Source organism: Crocodylus porosus, unplaced genomic scaffold, assembly GCF_001723895.1.
Source record: "Crocodylus porosus isolate Cpor-Errol unplaced genomic scaffold, CroPor_comp1, whole genome shotgun sequence".
Classification (NCBI taxonomy): Eukaryota; Metazoa; Chordata; order Crocodylia; family Crocodylidae; genus Crocodylus; species Crocodylus porosus.
In genome coordinates, this window is record NW_017728925.1 from 1,745,855 (window position 1) to 1,764,736 (window position 18,882).

The following is an 18,882-nucleotide window of genomic DNA, read 5'->3' on the forward strand; positions in this document are numbered from 1 at the left end:
CCACAGTCTTTCAGCAGCACCCACATAAATCAGGAATTAGCTTTGCTCTGTAGCTACCTGGGACTAGTGGCAACAGCAGATGCACAGTAGAAAGAACTCGAGTCCATGGTGCTGTCCAAGGTTTGCTAGCTGCTGCAAGGCCTCATGACAGTGAACAGCCATGTGGACTGACACAGCTACCCATGTTTCAGGGACCATTCTTATGAATAACACCATCACACAGACTTCTTTCCTATAGTTTTATTTTAAAATATACATAAAAATGACTTCAGCTGTGGAGGCAAGTCAAAGGTGCCTTCCAAATTGCAGGTGTCACTTTTGATTCAGGTATCAGCAGAAGTGACTTCAGATTTTTGGGCTATTGCTGCATTCTGGATATCTCCAATACTCTGAAACCTTCCACTAGGATGATGACAGAGCATCCCTTGCTGGACACGCGGGACTCGGGACGTTTCATGGACGTGGCTGCAGCCCTATGGAACTCCTGAAAAGTTGAGCCAAGCGTGGGTGTCTACAAAGCCTTTAAAATATTTACTCGCATAGATTTGACATAGCCTTGTTGGCATTTTACCACACCCAGCAAAACTGAAATTGATCCAGGACAGAATCTTGTAAACAACAGAGAATCATGCACAAACATTTGATTTCAGCAGTATCACTTTATTTCACAAGGCGGATATAGCCATGTAGCTACTCTGTAATTGCCTGGCAAATAGCTACTAAATGCACCATCATTAAATGCTCCTGCAGATGGTTTCATTATATAGCATCTGAAGCAAGTGAGTAAGGTTCAGATTAACTAACTTGAAGGACTTAGCTTTCCTCTTGAGTCTTCCAGGGAAACGCAGACAGACTCTTTCCTCTAATACCACAGCACTACTCCCATGCACCCAATTGTAAAATAAATCCAGAGTTAACAACATGGTTATCTGGCCCATGTGAGATGAAAGCAATAACATTCCTCTCTCCAGCACATATTCAAACAGTCTTCCCTCTCCTGAATGTTCATATACTCATCCTTCTTCACAGTGGCAGCTCATATTCTTTCCAGGCATATTCAACTCTTCCTGAAGACCGCAAAGCCAAGAGAGCAAACAGGACACATGGCAGCAGAAATCCAAAGTGACATTTAAATACACTTCCAAGCACAGACAATGCCCAGAGTGCACCTTCAACCTGCCAGCACCACAGAAACTAGTGATTTGTAGCACACATTGGCACTTGAAGAGCAGAGTGTGGTATAAGTCAGCTTGAAACTCTCTAGTGTAATGTCTCTCTGGGCATGGGGACTTGGGTAAAATAAAGGCACTTGAGCTTTTTATGGCATATTTCCTCTAAGGACAGTTATCCAGCCCCACCACCCTGATCTGAAAAAAAAAAAGAAAAAACACTTCGTTTCAACCAGGCAATTTCTTAATAAAATGCCCACTGTCACTGAAACTAGTGTTATGTGATCACATGGCACACTAGCCTGGATGGCTCCCCATGGGCATTAGCTCAGTTCCTCCATGCTGTCAGGATGGCTCTCCTTTCTGGGGATGTTGGTGCGTTTTCTTATTTGCATGTCTTCATCCTGAAACAGAAAACAAAGCCATGCGATTGCTCATCAGCAGAAAACACTTGATCTGAAAAAGGATTTAACAATCTACTCCAGATAGACAAGAACACTTCTCCCTCCCTTTCCCCAACTCCCCCTTCCCTCCCCACACATTACTCTTCTGCCTTTCAGACATCAGTCTCATGAAGACCATTGCAGCTAATGAAGTTTTTAAATACAGCTGAGGAAAAATGGCAGAAACAGCTCCCAACTCAAACACAGACGCAACTTCACATTATTCCCTGGGTGCATATTTTATATGGGCACATTTGTGCATAATGTTCACATACTCCTATCCAAGAATGATTCATGACAAATATTAAGAGGCATCTGCGGCTCTTTCAAACTGGCTGGGGCATTACCCAGAAGACAGAGGCGCAGTGACAAACTGTTTGGGAACTTCATTATCTGAGTCAGAGCTCTGTAATCTCTTCTGTGCTTTTGCTCCAAAATGGGAGGTCAGAAAATGCTGCTGGTCAACACTGATCTGACAGAGATGACATGTGATTGCTAGTCATAGGATACCTGCTCTTTCCAGTGCATGAATAGCTAGATACCAAGACTTATGTCAACACCTCTACAAAATGATGCGACTCTTCACAGAATACTGACACACTTCAGCCACACAAAAGCTTCTGTTAATGAATTGTTTTTTTTCCAACTCTTCTTCCTGAAGACTAGAAGTTCTGCTTTATAGGACTGTGATTTACATAGCATAAAAGCACCACCTGACCACTGACTATCTGAATAGGGCAAATGGGGCTTGGCAATATGTTTAATATCCATATGACACCACAGACTGACATGGTCCTGGCAAATTCCTTTCAGCACTGGTCCTAGAAGATGCTTCTTTCAGTTGTCCCCTTCTCACACCCTCCTCCTTCTATGGGATTTAACCCAGACAGGTCTCTATGCCTACAAGGAAACATATTTGCTTTGACATGGCTCATGTGGAGACTAAAGCATGTACACACACACGAATACCTGTGGCAAATCTAGAGCATAGTTCTTACCGAATCAGTGTCCTCTTCAACCTGGCTGCTTAGGAAATTAACATAATCATCCTTTTGGCTGTCTAGAATTTCTTCCTCATACTCAGTCTGATAATCAGATTCATCTGAATAGGAAGGAAAAGAAAAATAGTGGTTTTAGCTGGTACCAGCAGGAGCAAGGGAAATAGAGTAGAATTACAATGGTTGTTATCATACCATGGCAAGAGCCCTGGGCTAGGAAGTAGAGTCATCTGTGGCCAATCCATGGAAGCTTAATGTACTGGTCACTTTCTCCAAGGGAATACCAACTAAGTTAGTGTTTTAAAAAGCATCACTTCTCACTCTAACTTAGCAGTTGGCAAGGATGACACAGAAACCTATAACAGATATAAGGCAATACACTGTAGTCCTATAATTAAGTGACAGGGGAGAGGTGGCAGGTCTAATTCCTGCTAGGTTTCCAGAGCCATGACAATAAATGCTGCCACTGCTTCCCTGCTGCCAAATTTTCAGACCTGTGGGGAGCCCCCATGAGCTGGATGACTGTTTTATGGGTCATATCCAGCCCACAGGCTATTCTTTGAGCACCACTGGCTTAGAGCAACGTGTACCTCAGCCATCCATTCCAGTAGGGTGTTTGCTGGCAAATCCAATGATAATAACAAAGTTGGCATTAGCACACAAGCAAGGAGAGGGACAATGCTGTGAAGATCTAGGCAGTCCACTGTGAGTAGCACCCCATTTTAACATCCTCCTAAGGACTGAGTTTGAAAAAGATCCACCAGTCCTCCTTCAGCCCAGTTCTTGTTGGGATCTCAAAAGATGTGTATTTATGGAGCCAATTTAGGTCAGAACAAGTCTCCAAGCTGCCTCTAACAATGCCTCCGAGTCATGTGAAGCCCAGACCAGGGACAAAATTTTAGGAACTATAATGTTCTTTTTACAGTGTTGGCAATTGACCATTTATGCCCAAACTTGTTTTTTCTCTCTCTCAGCCAGTGTGATCTTCGTAGTTGCTTTAATAGCCTCCCATGAGACACTCTGCAGAAAAACTCTTTAGAAGTTGATATAAGTGCTTTGCAACAGTTCTCCTGTGCTTGCTAATCTGTCAACGACTTCAGAGGATGTAATAGATTACGGTGGTTTCATTCTCCCCTCTTGGAAACCATGCTGAATTGTCCATACAGTTGTGTGGGTGTTTTATAAAACACTGTTTAGTTGCTCCTTCAACCTCCTTTCCTGGTTCTGTGGTATGGCTCACCCTTTGAATGTTAATCAAGGTAACCCCCAGCACCGATTATAAAGTTGGGTATGACAGCAGCTACTGCCTGGTTCTCTCACAAAGGGACTCAACTTACTAGGCCCCTACTCTTGTCAGCTGCTTAGTCCCCCCCCTCAAACTCCCACAGAACTCGGGGACATTCCACCTGGTCCAAGAAACTCAACTCTAAATTTAAGAGTTTGTGCTAGCAACTTCCTTAGCCAGTGGCCATATCACTTTGTTACCTGAAGACTGTATGTATTATGTAGTATTGCCCCAGTATCTTCCAATAGAAAGAAAGATGCAATCTAATCATTTAGCTTTTGTATAATACATAAAAGTGTCTGAACTGGTCCCTGACCTCCCTGCTGACTCTCACTTAAGCATCATGCTTTCGATATCCTGCCAATTCTTCATTTGAATTAAAACCTATAAATGAACCTAGAGTTGAACTTGTGCTGTTAGTCCAAAAATATGCTGAGACTGCAGGGGTCTGCTAGGAGGACATTCTCCTGTGTATTCATATGCTCTGTAGAACAGGCCTTGCATTTGTTGTCTACACCAAAGCTAGAGGAAAACTAAGGTTACTAGGGTTCAAAATACCAGCAATACTTGACTTCTTCAGTTTTTTTTAAAGCTTCTATGACGCTAGCACTTCTGCCCTAATCCACCAATTCCCACTCCCTCCACATCATTTAGAAAATATTGCCATCTTAATTGAGACTTCTTTAGGCCCAAAGGCCTTGACCTTTCAATGAGTATCATGCAAGCTGAGCCACAAGCCCATGCAAAATCTCCCTGACTTCAATGAGGAGTCAGCTCAACTCAGGATCTAAATACAGAATGTGTACTCTCAGACTGACCCTGGTATAGCAGCTGTGGCTTTAAGTTAAGTGTACACAGTTAATGATGAGAAGCGGCTTATGCCCAGCTGCTGTGAGGTAGCAGACAGCTCAGAAAGATTTGGGACGGAATCTATTTATAAGCACTGAACAATTTTGCACAAATGGAAATGTTAAGGCCACTGTGGATAGTGAGGCTCATTGTTATGCAGTAGTATTAACTGAGATCCCATAATGCATCAGGACCAGTGATCCTAACAGACGTTCCAAATGTAGCCTACACTAGCCTGCGTATCAGCGCGGGAGAAGATTCATATAATAAACAAGACAAAATGTCTGTTTTTCAGCATGACAGTGAGGAACACAGCTTATGCTTCAAATGAATTCACTGATTACTTAAGTATTGCCTATTGTGGAACAGTCAATAGCATCTGCTCTATTCTGGAGACAACAGTACATTCTGTTCTTTAGCATTTTATTCTAACAAAATGGCTATAACCAACTGTTAGAAAAGTGTGGTATGAAAAACACATGGCCATTGTTTTTCCATGGTCATTCCAAGAATCATGTATGTCATTACAAAGGAGGTCTTTGGTAAATCACGAGGAAGAATGGCTGGATTTGGAAACTCACATGATTAGTAATTAACAATAGAAAATATCTTAAAAATGTACAACTCAAATATATTCTGGGTTAAAATCAAACATACAACTAACTTTAAAAAGGCCTTAAATGTTACTGTGATCGCTCATATTATTTATCTTACATGAGCTACAAGTAGGAACAGGGTCTCACTGTGCTGGGTGCTGTACCTATACATGACCACTGCAGTTCAAAAAGAAATAAAACAAAATCAAGGGGCAACAGGCACTATTGGAGACAGGAAAGTGATCATATGGGCCACTGCTCTATTCTGACATGGTAATTCCCAGAGGCTTTCACTAATCATTATTTCTACTGCATTCAAACAGTGGGTAACGTCTTTCCTAGAACCAAAAGAAAAGTGAGGTTCAAGGAGCCAACGGATGAGATGCTATTCCTGACAAACTATGAACTGTAACAGCCAGCAGTGCGAGAGGCATGGTGGCATGTTCACAATAATAAAATCATATGTTACTCACTGAACTAAAGAGCCATCTTGATGATTCTTTTAGATTTTGATAATGCTCTGTTAGTGCAGCAGAGATGTGAAGGTACAAGATTCTCTGGGTGTGAGCACTTGATACAAGACCTGGAGCTGGCTGTTTCCCTCAACATACAATTATAAATACTTTTTGTTTAAAGCAGACCCAGAGGTTGTTACATAGGCACAATAGCTAACTACTTCCCTTGAGGGGTTTTATTCTACATCTTTATTGCAGTGCAAAGACCACATTATTTTACTGCTTAAGCTAAGCTGTTTAGGCTGGTCAAGTGGCTACAAGAACATTAAGCATTCTTAACTGTATGCCGTAACACTCTTTTAAGCTGTCTTCTGCCCCACTGATAACTGATGGAGAAGCCCGGGCGTTGTATGTACAGTTCCATTGTTATCACAGAAACAAAGAAAAATATTAATGTACCAAATAGAGTTAAAGGTGCTTAAGGCCTCAAAGGCCTTCCTTCCCCCCGACCCCCTGATGTCTTTGGATTTAAATACCTACTTGGCCTCTCAATATGCCCTGCACTGACTTTGGCCCCTCTAATAGCCAAGCATTATAAGGATGACTGTAGATAGAAGAGAAGACTAAAGAGCACAAAAAGAGAGGAGATGTCAAGGCAAAAATCAGACTTGTTAACATCACTGTTGACAATCTGGGTGATCTCCTGAGCATGGCACATTGGCAGAGGTATTGGCTCCTCTCAGACCCCTAGTCCTCTTGCAGAACATCTCAGCAAGAGCAAGAACCAAAAAGGTCCAAATGTGGTAAATCTACTTATGGGATTTGTATCAATTTATTGCTTATCCTGTGTTAATTGGGTTCACACATCAGGAGATGTATCCTAGTAATGAGGGCAGGTAAGCAAAAAGTGTAACAGGGGACAGGTGACTGCAGTAAAACAATTACATTACAACAGGCTTGACTACTGCCAATAACCATGTTATGCAGAACCTTTTGTTCCTATTCTTAATGGCTATTCAAATACATTTGATTAATAATTTCTTGGTAAAGCACGCGATTGGAATTAGCATTACTAATAGCTGCAGGGATCTCTCAAACAGACACAACTGCAGATGGGGGGCGGCTGAGGGCAGTGGGGTGGCAGTGACAGGCTGTAACTCAGAGGTGGGCAATTATTTCAGGCGGAGGGCCGCTTACTGAGTTTTGGCAAGCCATTGAGGGCTGTATGATAGGCAGCCAGGGGCACATAAATATTAATTTTCTACATTTTTAGGGGCCCCACGGGCCAGATAGAATGGCCTGGTGGGCCGCATCTGGTCCATGGGCTGCATTTTGCCCACCCCTGCTCTAACTGCAGATTGTCCTTTGCAGGACAAGACTTAGGTGACTGATTGTCGATGGAAGTGTAAACATGCATGAGGTGCTTGTGGATTTTAGGACTGAACAGCTACATTTACTACCATCAGCCATCCTTTGGGTTGATTCCTTATGGCAGCTGCCATCAACTGTTTCATGCTGCAGGCCAGAACAACCTGGCTCTGGTCCCACAAAGGCTGGGGGAGGTTCTTTGGCATATCAGCAGTTGGGGTGGGGGGGGGGTGGGGGGGGGCAGGGTGGTCTTCCCTGCACTTGTGCTAAGCAGTTGAGTGCTATGCCCATGTCGTCACACATACTCCCAGTTCCCCACTCCCCAGGTGGGGTGCAGGAGCAGTTTCCAACTAGTGGGATCTGCACTGGGGCCAGGCAACTGGAAGTCACACTCTTGCTGTGCTTGCTACTGCAGTGCAGCTGGGGAAAGGGGAGCAGGCAGAGAAGCAGCACCAGTGTGGATACAGCATCCAGCTGCTTGGTCTCAGCACAGCTCCCCACTGGCTGGAAGCTGCACCCACACTGCAGCCAGGGGACAATAGGGAACAGGGGAAAAAAGCTGCAGAGGCAGGAGCAGGGGCTCAGCTGAGTCGCGTGGTCCTGGCACAGCTCTCACTGCTTAGCTCCAAGGTAGGCGTGGTCACACATAAAGCCTTTGAGCTCTGAGGCCATGTGTTGCTGACCCCTGCCTTACAGCAAACAATCCTGGGCCTTTTAAAAGCGTTTCATGAAGCAATGCGTTAGATATTGGAGTATAATACTTGTTTGCCCAAACCATAGCAGCCATTACAATATTATTTTTCAACTGCTTCCAGCCAGCTCTGAACATCAAAGCTGGACTTCTTGAGAGGAAATGGGAAATATGAAATGCTTGAAGCTGCCACTGATAACATATTGAAGTGCAGGAAAGGGAGAAATAAGGCACTGGGAAAAAATATTCATGTATAGGGGATGCCAACATCACCTTCTTAAAAGTCACCCTGACATGAATCTAAAGATGCTTATAGATGTGCAATGAGGCTGCTCCGATGCATTGTAATTATAGAGCGTCAAAGCAGACTCAATTGATTGAGTCTGCTGGAGTGTGGCAATTACTGCACACCAGCAGACTCCAGCGCCACATGTACCAGCATCCCTGCGCTTAAAAATGCCAGTGGGGGCGCTTTAACTAATGCATTGAACAAGCTCATTTAAAGTACCCCGCCACCATTTTTCAGCATGGGGAAGCTGATACACACGAGGCTCTGGGAGCTTTAATTAGAGCGGCTCTCTAGGAGTCACTATAATTAAAGCACTCCCCCTGTGCCCACCCCCTGCACTCCTGGAGCATGTTTATAAATTTCCTAAAAGAACATAAGAGGGTGCATTCCTGTAGCCTCCCCTATAACAAATGGGTGGGCTCAAGTCATGGTGGAGGCAAGGAAAGGTAGATTCAGATGTATTCAGCACACCGTATTACTAACGTCTAAGTTTCTACAGGACAAGATACTCAAGTTGAGCATGATGATGAGGTAGGATTTCTTAACGGGATTCATACAAGAACAAAACAATGATACAAGATGAGTCAAGAGTGTTTCTTGAACTGGAAGTGAAGAGAAAGAAGCATGAATGGTCCCAAAGCTGCAGCAGTACACCTGATCAGGAAAGTTGTGTCCTCTTTCATAGAACGGGCTTGATGATCCAACTCACCATCTACTAAAGCTGCTTTTACTGGCTCAATTCGGGACACAATTTCTGCCAAGTCAGTGAAAGAGGTACTGGTACAGGTCACAATCTGAAATGTAATGCAAAAAATACAGAATTCAAATACCAGTTGTAGGAATAAAGAATACCTTAGTGGATTAAAGTGATATTAAAACATCAGACAGAAAGCTACAAAAATGAAAATTAGCTATGGAAAGAGACAGTTATTAACCACACTACCAATTCTCCTTTAAAATTATCATTCCTGCAGGATCCTAGGCTTGGGTGATTGGTGCCTGGGTTTTATATAGCCATTCCTGCCTTAAATACCACTTAGGTTTTTCCATTAGTTTTGGAATTCAAAATCAGTTTTGGAACAGACTTCAAAGAGGAGGAATGGGGAATCACCAAACAGAAAACAAGGTCTGATATTCTCTCTCTCAGATCCTGATGTACCTTTGTGTTGCTGAAGCCTGAAGTGTTGCTATGGCCATATCCCCTTTAAATCTTCAGGTTCCAGCACAGAAGGAAAGAGCTGTTTAAATATCTCCAAGTGTGCATGCCAGCTAGGGACCCCATGAATCATTCTTTGCTCTTTTAACTACGGCTTTGTATGGCAGAACAAATATTACTGATCATGTTCGCTAGTGGGGGTTGCTCCACTGAAGACCATGAGCGCTCTGCGAGTTAACAAAGGCAAGTTAACAAAAAACTGACAGAAGTTCAACTAGCACAACACCTTGAAGTATATGGCAAAACTATCAGCTTAAAGAAGTAACAACACTTAAAGACTGTTATGCATGGGAAAACACGCTTATAACTGGGGCACTCTTATGACATTCACTATCTGGGGTGACTTGGTGGCAGCCTATAAGTCAGGGGCGGACAATTATTTCGGGGAGAAGGCCACTTACTGAGTTTTGGCAAGCCATCAAGGGCCGTATGATAGGCAGCCAGGGACAGATAAATATTACTTTTCTAAATTTTTTAGGGGACCTGTGGGCCAGATACAATGGCCTGGCAGGCCACATCCGGCCCACAGGCTGCACTGTGCCCACCCCTGCTATAAGTACATAAGGGATGTGCATCAGGATTTGGGGGAACACCAGAGCACCGCAGGGGATGACAAGGTCCAGTGGTCACAAACTCCTGCAAGACCGTTTTAGGCTGAACATAAGGAAAAACTTCTTTACTGTCTCAACCCCCAAGGCCTGGAATAGACTCCCTCCAAAGATGGTGCAAGCACCTACTCTGGACACTTTTAAGAAACATTTGGATGCTTATCTTACTGGGACCCTTTGACCCTAGCTGACTTCCTGCCCCTTGGGCAGTGGGCTGCATCCAAAGATCTTACGAGGTCCCTTCCAGCCCTAATGTCTATGAAATCTGACACACCCTTAAATTTATCTGGTAAGTTGGAAATATTTTTAACAATACAGGACACTTGTTAAAAGTCACCCATAACTCAGAAAAGGTCTTATTCAAAGGGTTAAAATGCCCTCCAGAACAGGAGGCTCACTAAGTTACCCTGCTAGATAATTTCAGAGAATTAATTTCTTAGCATGATTAAAATTTATATAATATCAGACACTAAGCCTGAAAACCAGGTTTTGCCAGATCTCTGGTGTGAAGTTTCATTGTCGTCTGCAGATATATGTGAAACTAGGAACAACTCATTACAGTTTTCAGGTCAGTAATTCTTCAACACTGCTTCTAAAGTTCCTGTCTACAGAACAAACGGCCACATCAGAGTATGTATAAGGCTTAGAGTCCATATATACACTGTACTCAATGCTGCAAAAGCATATTGGCTAGGCATAGTTTTGCAGTGGCAAGCTTGAACAATGCTACCAGTATGGATGGGGAGCAATGAGTTCAGCACAGAGCTCCATGCTACTCTGGCTCTATGGCAGGCAGTTTCCAAGCTATTTACCTCCAAGGTAGCTCAGGCTGTCTACAACAACTGCAATGGCTAGTATGTAGACATGTACTTAACTTGGAAGTGAAACCAAGTTTAAGTTCATTCCATTCTATGGACCTTGATTGTAACCAGACTAGGAAACAGCTATGGTGCAATCAAGTTCTTTGGCATGATAATAACGTAAACACAATATTTACCATGTGTTCTCCTCACTTCTAATCAACATCCAGAAACTGCTAAAAACTGAGGAATAGTTTTATCTGGTTCTCACATAATTTAAAAGGACACTGGGGATATCTTGGATGCATGAAGAAATTCCTTTTGGTAGAATATACTATTACAGAACCTGGGTGGGAGCAAGCTAAAGACAGATAATTTTTATTCCTTTTGGTATCATTTATAAAATGTGTACTTGAATATCAGTTCTTAAAGGCAGGTTTGCTAAAACCGTCTCTTAAGGCAGCTTAATGCTTCCCATGATAAGACAACATTTTCCCTTCTTTGGGCTTTGCAAAAATATAACCAATAGGCTGAAATTTTCCATACCAGGTGCCTGCCCCAGGTGAAGTTTTCTGGAAAAAAATCCACCAAAATGTTTCAACTGTTTCTGAGAAAAGAGTCCAAGGAGAAAGCACCTTCCCAAATATCTATTAGTTTATAACGGGTAGAGGAATCAATATATAGTGATGGCAGAATAGTTAAGGTGTCTCAATATGGATCCAAGAAGCACGTTTCAACCTTACTCTGGATACATGCTGAAGGACACCATCAACAGCCATGGCAAGAGAAAACATTATTTGGGAGTGCTGACACCTCCCCCCACCCCACAGGGCCAGCACATGCTGATGCCATATGCAGCAGTGGCAGAGAAGCACACAGCGGGGGTGCTGGGCATGGTGCTGCAGCAACAGGGCATGGCGGTGGTGCTGTGGGACAGCAGTGCCAGCTGCTGCAAAATTAGTTTGGGAGCCTAAGCCACGTTAGCCTCAGCCTGCCACCATCTATGTCCATCAACCCAGCTTTAAATAGCTTATCTGATCATTCTTGCTGGGAAGTTAAAGATATGCAGATACAATGCTAGGTCCACCTCTCTAGTATGTTGTTGGCTGCAGAAGCTATTTGATCTTAACCACACCATGACAATTGGCCACATAGGCTCAAACAGGCCCCATTGATCTTTTTGAAAGTCTCTGATTAACCCAACTGAGATGTGATTGCTTAGTGTCCCATCTGAAGCCTGAGCACACATCAGAAGACCAGAATTTGATCCACACTACTTTATTCAGTGCTTCCCTGAAAAGGACATAAAATGGTGGGAGGAAGCACTGGAACATTAACACTGACCTAAAAATCACATTCCTGTCACAATTATGGGGGGGCAAGGGGTCATCTCCAATTTATCTGATGCATTCCTTAATCCCTCTTGCTGGTAATTTATCCCTTGAGGGGAAAAATACATTCTCTAGGCAAATTTTTTTCATAAAAAAAAAGAGGACAAAAATGGAGATTACTACAGAGACTGAAGAGTCTATTGAATATTCATCTTTGACCAGCAACATCATACTCACATAGCAGGGCCCTGAAAAAAGCCAATGGAGAGTACTGGATTGTTCTGTGCTATAGGGATAGGTAATGGAGTTGTTCGTATGCTGTAAACAGCTACTCTATCCTGTCCTAGATGTGGGTCAGGGTATTTATACAGTAACTCTCTGCACTGCTATATAGGGATAACTGAGCTAGCTCAGCAACTGGAAGCAGTATAGCTGCACTAGTGCAGTTTTCCATATGTATAAGAAGCCTCATTTTATTCAGGAGAGCTAATTAGCACAGGCAGAGCATCCCACTAATACACGATACTGCCTCTGGTTCCAGAGCTCATGTACAAAGAAGCATATCTGCAGAAAGCTGCCTTGCAGCTGTAAAGACACACTCACAGGTTGGCAACTTTGTTAATGAAAGGCCCAATAAAAATTAACTGAAACTGAAAGTTTGCAAAGAGTTTAAGGTGTAAGGTATGCTAAAATAGCAATTCTCAACCTGTGGGTCACAAGACTCTATGAAAGGGTCATGAACAAACTTTAAAAATGGATCATATTTTGCATACATTACTGAAAAAATAGATGCTGCTTGTGTTTCACCATATGTTAACACTGAATACTAAAACAGGGATTTGGATATGCCACATAAAAATGTGGATTTTCTCCTTTAAGGGGGGGGGGGCATAGGCAATGGGTTGGAAGGGTATGGGGGGCATGCGTCTCCCCCCAGATTTGTGCACGCACAGCAGGCAGGGGGCTGCAGCTTGGCTGGACAGATATAGGCAGGAGCCACCTTCATGACGCAGCAGGTGGGACTAGGCACAGGAGCAGGGCAGTGAGACTCACCTCATGCCAGCTGTGTCGCCAGCAGCACAAAGAATAATGAATGGGGCGGGGGTGCACCGCCCTCACCTCCTCCTGCCACCAGACACTTGCACACTGGGCTGCAGCTCAACCCCACCACTGTGGCCCAGCCACTGCTCCCTCAAGGGGAGGTGGGATGGGAGGCAGCATGGGTGGCTGAGGGGAGCAGCGTTGGTACCACCCAGGCTATGGCAGCAGGGTAGAGCCACAGCCCAGTGCACAAATGGCTGGTGAAGGGATGAGGTGAGAGCAGCATGCCCCGCATCTGTTACTTCCCACAGTGCTTGTGGTGCAGCTGGTGTAGGGATCCGGGGGCAGCAGCAGCAGCAAGTCTCACTGGCCTGCTCAATTCCCCTATGCCGGGTCCCACCCGCTGGTCTGCGGAGTTGGCTTCTGCCCATGCTGGTCCAGCCAGGCTGCAGGCCAGCGCCCACTGTGAGTGCACAAATCTGGGGGGATACATGCCCCCTCCACGCCACACACACTAGGGGACTAAGGGTGGGGGACAGTGTGTTGGGAGTGGGGAGCACCAGCAGGGCTGAGGGGGTGGGGGGCTACAGCCTGGGAGTGAGGTGCACTGCCAGGGCCAGGGGCCTGTTTTCTACTTCGACTATTTACTGGGTCAGGACTGGCCATCAATGTTTACAAATGGGTCCTGATACAAAAAAGGTTGAGAACCACTGGTCTAAAGGACTCTTAGAACACACCATAAGCCTGTAGAAGCAAATCGATTCCTTTGGTATAAAAGATTCACAGGAACAGAAATTAAATGTCAAACCAATTTGCTTTTCTTGATTAATTCAGAGGCTTTTCAGTATTTGGGGTCCTCAGAATACTGAACCCTGGTCCAATGGGACTTTTAAAATACTGGAGCATATGTAGGGCTGGTAGTTCTCACAAAGGGAGTGAAAAAGCAAGCATGCTTCAATTAAGTTGTTCAGCCTTTCCCGTAAATCCATAATATTCATAACCCTGGGGTCCCAGCACTCAGCACTTTCTGCTTGGCTGATGTCCCAGACAAGCACGCACACAGAAATGCAAGCCATGGCTGGTGCCACTGCTATGACTAAAGGAGCAAAGCCCCTTGGAAAAGTGCAGACATTAGATCTCCAGAGCATCTGAACCATCACAAAAAGCAGCGTAGCTTGTTGTAAATGTGTAGTATCCTATATAAAACCCAATGAAAACACTATGATCCGACTAAAATAGTCCCGTGGATGACAGATATAGGGTAACATTGGCATGTATTAAGATGTACATAAAAAAGCAAATCTCTTCAAAATGCATTTGCCATTGCAACAAAGATGTACTATCCCATCAGCTCTAGGTATAGAAGTTGGAAGGTGAAACAGGGTATTCTGTTAGATGGCTATACACACAAATTATTCTATGTCTTATATAAATACACATTTATTTATTTCAGTTTCTGTGAGTCTCCAGTAAGACAGCACTCACCCACAGCCAATGAAACTCTCTCTTTAAAGCAGGATGATTTCAACAGTCAACCCCGACTCATATCCCACAACACTCCCAACATTTCTGTGCTCCCAGAATCCTTGCTCTGCCATGCCCACGTCAGACCCTGATCATTCTTCCTGCCCCTTTATATCTGGGTTCATTTCCACACTTCATTCACTGGCCTCCTTAGCTTTTTTGTCCAGAACATAAATCGCAACATGATCTTTCCCAATGTCCCTCTGTCACCTGTACCCAGGTGCAGACTTCCCTCCATTTCCTTACAGGCTAGGCAAAAATGATCTTTCACTCAAACCCCCCTGTTAATTTAAAAGCAGGGTTTTTTCAAGGGTAACTCCTACCACTGTTAAGTGTAAAAAATTAACAGAAATCCCCAGCAAATCCATCACTAACCTTCACAACTGTTTCAACACATGTGCTTTTTTAGGTTCACACCAACCTCAGACTCTGCAGATCTACACGAACTTCATAATCAATTCCAGATCAGCATCAACTGCCCTGCACACATCACACCAAACCTAAATTGGAGCTCAGGTAAATAAAATATCACCTACAGACAAACTTACAGAGTCTATAGCAACATGAGGGCTATAAAGCAAAGGAGTCAGTGAGAATGTCTGAATACTACAGTGGATGGGAAAGGGCCAAACAGCTGACAAGGTTTACAGAAGCAGGGCTTTTCAGTGAGGCTGGAAACCCATGGATAACTGGTTAATCCTGCTCCACAGCCATTCTCCGCGTCTCTCCTCCCTTTTTCCATCCATTATTTTTTCCAGTCACAGTTTACACTAGAGAGAGTCCCAGTCCGTGGACTTATTGAGGTTCAACAGACTGGGAGTCCCCTCTGGCATGCAGGTCACCAGAGGAGCAGCTATTATAACTGGGTCATCAGCTAGTTTGGCTTTTTTTTCTAGGAACTTGTTTTCCTGGAGGCTGTATTAGGACAATTCAGCAGTGGAGCAAAAGAGCTGCTGCAGTACTCCCAGTATGTTCTGGGACACAAGGACATCCTGCCCCAGTCAGCCACAGGGAAGCTTTAAAGCTGTTCTGCCTCCCCTTTGGCCCTATATATGCTGTGGTGGCTGAATGCTCTGGCTGGGATGTCCCTGAGCATCTCACCCAGCCATCTCTACTGACATGCTTTAAGCCCAGGAATATGATAGTTAGGTCACTCTGGGGTCATCTGCAGCAGGTGTTTTTGAGGACACCAGAGGTCCCAAAAACAGCCCCAGAAAGGTGTCCTGGAGCAGCCTCTTGGAATGTGTTAGCAAGAGCAGGCAAGCAGGCTTGGGACAGTCCCAGCCAGAGCATGCTGCTGCCATGGTGTAGACTTGCCCTTTTTTGCCCACTAAACTTGCCTCCAAAAATTTCAGCTCCTCTATGCTCATTCCATATCTCTAGCTCACTCCTTCCTACCCCTCGTAGCTTCACTCATCCCCATTCCTCCATTCACTTTGCACCTCTTCACTTCTGCCCATGTTCACATCCTCCTCCCACCCCACAAACCCAAACCACTGCCCTTCCCACTTTGCTTCTCATCACCCTGCTTCCCAGAATGAAAATTCTTGGTCTTGAACCTCCTAATCTGTAGCAAGTCTCAGCTGTCATTTCTTACATGCACTAGCTGTCTTTGTTGAAACTCACTGTTGTTACTACACAATGTGTCTATAGCTTTAACACTTATTGTTCCAGCTGCTACTGATAAACTTATTTTGGAAAAACTGAGTTTTCAAACAGAAGAACCCAAGATGAAAGGAAAATAAGAAAATGTGCTATACATATTTTTCTCACAAATGTTCTTAAAACTTTTAATAGGTATTTTTTTAGAATCTCTTCAAAGGAAGTTAAATTTTTAGCCAAATTTGGAGAGTGAATTCAGCCTTTAAATTACAGAATTGGGGCATTCTGTCCTGTTTTATATGAAAATCTCAATAGGAGTATGAATACTCAGCCACACTAGCAGCCTGTTTTAGTCTTCAGTTAGGCAGAACGTAGGATAGGGTTGCATGTTATAAACTAACTCAGGGGTTTTCAACCTTTTTGGGTCATTGTACCCCCGCAGCTGGTCAAGAAGGCAGAAGCCCCCCAGTGGCCAGACCTGGGAGGGGGTGGTCCCCCAGCAGCTGATCAGCAACTGGGGGCAAGGGGGTCAACCCGCTGCCAAGTACCCCTGAGGCCATCAGAAGTACTCCCTGCTGAAAACCCCTAGACTAACTGAATCAGAGCAGCAACAGCTCACACAAAGCTTATGCATCTCTGATTCAGACAGCTTATAAGGTGCAATTCTACCATGCCTTCTGTCCCCTGCTAAGGAACTGTTATATTTGTCAGAAGTAGACGAATTCTCTCAGCCTAAACCTTAACTATTCAAATGTGCTGACACATACAGCACAGACAGAGATGGTGGCTTAAGCTCTGTACTTTAAACTAGCTCAGTATCACATGCTGTCACAGGGCTTTTGATGGTTACTTCTTTTCTCTAAAGCAAATGGCAAAATAGACGCACACCTATCCACAGAGGTCTTGTAAATATTTTAATACTAAACAAAATGCACTTGCAGAAAGGGCATAATGCAAGATTTCTAGCAGTATTTGAGAATCACTTAATGTTATTTTCATGACAACTCAGCAGTAAATATGAAAGATAGCTAGGCTTTTCAAATGCTCAACACCAATGCATTTGATGGGGAAAAGGGTTACTCACCAGGTACCACTATCAAGTGACAAGAGAGATACCTGGGTACTGAATATTTTTGGAGACTGGTGTATAAACAACTAGAGATACTGAAAATTAGAGACTACCTTTCCTGTAATATGTTTTCACCAACACACGTCCATACTATGTAAGAGTCTATGGACACATCCACATATGCAGGCACATGTGCTTGCAGCAGCTCAAATAGGAGTGGCACAAATTTGAGCCAGGAATTTGTGGTCAGCACACGTGCCCAGACATGCACTTTGGTGTGGGGCAATATGTGCCACTTGGGGCAAAATAACCCTGCCCAGCTCCACCTGGATCTGCAGCCAGGGGGATCTAGAGCCTGCCTTCTTGATCAGCCCATCAATATAAAAACCTGCCCTGTGCTGGCCCCAGCAATATAAAAAGATGCCCTGGTAAGCAGCTCAGGGCTACTTGCTCTCAACAGCTTCTGGGACCTGGCCAATTGGTATCTGGGGACACTAGCCCCTTTGTGCCAGTTGGATTGCTAAAGCAACCCTAACAGAGTTCCCTGCACCCTCTACCCACTGCAGCTGTCTGGCAGTGGGGGCTGCTGCTTGGCTATGACCTGCTGCCACCTGCAACAGCATGTGGCCCCAAGGCTGTGCGCCTGCCAGACCCGGATGGGGACTGCACCTCTGGGCCAGCTGCCAGGGGCCTGTGGCTGCACAGTTGGCCTTTGTGTGGCACTACTGTTATATGTGCTGCTGCCCTGCCATCTGGGCAGCTACTGCCTGGAAGATGTTCTTAGTGTGGTGGCCTGCTTTGAACTGTCAAAGCATGTTCTCCTGGCTTCAAGCGGCCAGGAGGTCAGGCATGTCCAGCTGAGTCCTGGGTGTCACCCCTGAGCAGGCTCCTCTGCCTGGGTCCTGCCACTTGCCTCACTAGCAGGAATTCCAGTGTTCCATATTTAAAAACTGCAAAATCTCTGATAAAAAAATCCCAACGTAAAATACCCCAAAATCCATGTTCTTCCACAATTAAAACAAAAGACCACTACAATACAATACAATGCACACACACACACACACACACACAGAGGAAACCCTCACTATTCATGGGTTTGGCATTCGTAGTGTCAAATATTCGCATATGCCAACCCTGCTTCTTAAATACACTTAAAGGAGCTCCTTGGGAGCTCTGTGCTTGCCGCCGCTGCCAGGCTCCTGCCGCTGCTGCAGGAGACCCTCACCATTCGTGGGGGATACCAAAAACGTATCCCCCATGAATGGCAAGGGTTGTGCACATGCATGTATATGTGTGCGTGCGCTCCTGTTGGCCCCTTCACTAACTAGAATGTGGGGACAGCTGCCTCTGCAGCCACAGCTCATGCCAGCAGGTCTCATCCCGTCTGGCAGCTGGGCACAATGGGTGTGTGCTGGGGGGATGTAGGGTTTGCCAGAAGAGTGGGGGGAAGGGGTGTGGGGTGTATGGGTAGGTGTGGGTGGATTGTGGGGGAACTTGGCATGGGGGGAGCTGCTCAGGAGGGGTGGGTCCCCTGCCCCCCCACAGGGC

The 18,882-nt window shown here is 44.8% G+C and overlaps 1 protein-coding gene across 3 annotated transcripts in view; it reads right to left on the reverse strand.

The window, feature by feature from the left end:
- Nucleotides 1-225: 225 nt before the first annotated feature.
- The window catches only part of PNPLA7 (patatin like phospholipase domain containing 7), a 257,027-nt gene continuing 238,370 nt past the window's right edge, over nucleotides 226-18,882 (reverse strand). For all 3 annotated transcript variants that reach the window (XM_019540522.1, XM_019540520.1, XM_019540521.1), the window contains exons 34-36: nucleotides 8,853-8,937; nucleotides 2,611-2,714; nucleotides 226-1,573 (exon numbers count right to left, since the gene is read on the reverse strand). In XM_019540522.1, coding sequence (XP_019396067.1) covers nucleotides 1,493-1,573; nucleotides 2,611-2,714; nucleotides 8,853-8,937 — 270 coding nt within the window. In that variant the 3' untranslated portion in view covers nucleotides 226-1,492. The remainder of the gene's footprint in view (nucleotides 1,574-2,610; nucleotides 2,715-8,852; nucleotides 8,938-18,882) is intronic.